The following is a 2,471-nucleotide window of genomic DNA, read 5'->3' on the forward strand; positions in this document are numbered from 1 at the left end:
TATCTCTCAGTAAAATAACACATACAGTCCAAGGAACATGTTAGCATTTTGCTTGTGGAAGATCTCAAAAGTGTTCTTATGAAAATTTGTTAGTAACTCTTTGTAACTTTATTTATTTCTGCTAGACTCAATCTGTGTTTTCTTTTTCTATAAGTCTTACAGAACTCAAAGTTTGTGATTCTTATTTAAACATAAAGTTCTATGACTTTAGCTGCAATGTTTGAAATAATTATACAAAATATATATGAGGTTTAGAATCATTGTATTTTGGACAAGAAGGTAAGTCTCGATAGGCTACCACTTTGTTAGTATGAGAAATGTAGAATTTATTGATCTCAGCTCCTGTCAATCAAATATAGCCATCATGATCATCACCATCATCATCGTCATCCCCTTCATCTTCATCATCATCTTCAATTTCATCTTCATCATTCATAATATCATCTTCATCATCCTCATCATCAATCCATTCATGGAAATCTCCACTTGCAAAATCTCCAGAGGTCTCAAAATCTATAGCTAAAGAAAGTAAAGAATACCTTAATTGATTGAGGTAGAGGGATAGTTACTAAGAGATATAAATGTCTGATGAAAATAATAAAATTTTAATATGCTTTTTAGCTTACTTAACAAAGATAAGGAAAGATCAGTTTTCAGGAAATCTTTATCATATGTCAAATCTCGAACGTTTGTTAAAATATCATGTGCTAGTGAGCAGAATTATCAGCGAAATGTGGTATGTAAGATTCTCTGTTCAGGCATGATGAGCTCAGCCCAACTTTCATAGAAACTCATGTCAGACTTTGAATCATACAAAATATTAAAAATCCTACCACTAGTGTCACAGGCAGAATAATTGTCTCACAAACATGTCCACTTCTTAATCCTTACAAAAAAACCAAACTTACTGACATTGAGTCGGATCCAACTCCTAGTGATCCCTCCTTGGGTTTCTGAAGTAGTATCAGTATGGAAGTAGATTGCCCCACCTTCCTTCCCAGGAAAGGGACTTTGCAGGTGTGAATGAGTTAAAAACATTTAGATTGGAAGTTTGTCTTGGATTATGTAAAAATGGTCCAATATTATCATATGGCTCCTTTAAATTGGAGAATCCTTCCCAGATACTATCTCAGGGAGGTATGATTAAGAAACAGTTGTAAGAGGGATACAATTCTGAAGAATTTAAAGATGGACTAAAGGAATCAGGGGCCAAGGAATGTGAATGGCTTCTAGAAATTGCAAAAGGAAAATAAATGGTGTCACCTTTAATGCCTCTAGCAAAAATAAGGTCTTGGTGAGACCTTCATTTTTAGTTCAGTGAGACCTGTTTTGGACTCTGACACACAGAACTGTAAAATAGTAAATTTGGATTACTAAAGCACTAAGTGGGAGCTCTGGTAGTGTAGTGCCTAAGGCACTTGACTGCTAACCAGAAGGCTGGTGGTTCAAACCCACCAGCCACTCCTCCAAAGGAAGATGGGGCAATCTACTTCTGCAGTGATGCTGCCTCGGAAACACAAGGAGGGGTCACTATGAGTCGGGTCCGACTCCACGGCACATAACAACAACAACAAAGCACTAAGTTGTTGGGAAATTACTAAATCAATGGAACACTAATAGAGCTAGTCAATATTTAAAAATATATTTTGAATAATTGTTAAAATTTATCAAGATGAAAATGCACATATATCTCAATATATGTTTATTTTCAACCCATCTAAGGTATGTGCAGGAGCTCTCATGGTGTAACACCTAAGGCATTTGACTGCTAGCCAGAAGAATGGTGGTTAAAACCCACCAGCCACTCCTTGGAAGGAAGGTTGGCAATCTACTTCTGTAGTGATACCGCCTCAGAAACCCAAGGAGAGGTCTCTATGAGTCGGGTCCGACTCCATGACAGTGAGTTTGGTATGGTTTTTGGAATGGATGTGCATGTGTGTTTATTTTCCACCCTTTCTAAGAGTCTACTCTTGAAACTCTTTTGTAGTTAATTATAAATATTCAATAACGTAATTCAATGTATATAAATTTATTAAAATCTCGTAACACATCAAACTGACATGCATATGTAAGCAAAATATTCTTTCTATTTTCACATTTTATGTATTTTTCTTAATTTATGACAGATAAAGATAACTCATAAAAAGTCTATGTTCTGAAAACAATTTCCCTATCTACTTATAAAACACATTTGTATTTAATATTCATTTGTAGCATAAAATATAAAGTTCTTTATTTATCATTGGAATCATTGATCATTGAAATAATTAATAATAAAATCAGTTTAAATTGGTATTTGTTGTTTTTATTATTGATTGGTATCCAGTTAATTCTGACTCATAGCAACCCCATATGTGCAGAGTTCAACTTCTCCACAGGGTTTTCAAGTACGTGACCTTTCAGATACAGAGCCAGGTACCCAAGTTGCCTCTGGGTTGTTTCAAATCACAACCTTTCAGCCAGTAATCAAG

The 2,471-nt window shown here is 34.9% G+C and overlaps 1 protein-coding gene across 1 annotated transcript in view; it reads right to left on the minus strand.

The window, feature by feature from the left end:
* Positions 1-349: 349 nt before the first annotated feature.
* Positions 350-2,471, minus strand: part of SPOCK3 (SPARC (osteonectin), cwcv and kazal like domains proteoglycan 3) — a 1,090,476-nt gene continuing 1,088,354 nt past the window's right edge. The window contains exon 11 of the mRNA XM_007953465.2: positions 350-519. Within this exon, the coding sequence (XP_007951656.1) occupies positions 350-519 (170 nt within the window). The remainder of the gene's footprint in view (positions 520-2,471) is intronic.

This window comes from Orycteropus afer, unplaced genomic scaffold (genome assembly GCF_000298275.1).
Source record: "Orycteropus afer afer isolate SDZICR_OR568_19922 unplaced genomic scaffold, OryAfe1.0 scaffold00395, whole genome shotgun sequence".
Lineage (NCBI taxonomy): Eukaryota > Metazoa > Chordata > Mammalia > Tubulidentata > Orycteropodidae > Orycteropus > Orycteropus afer.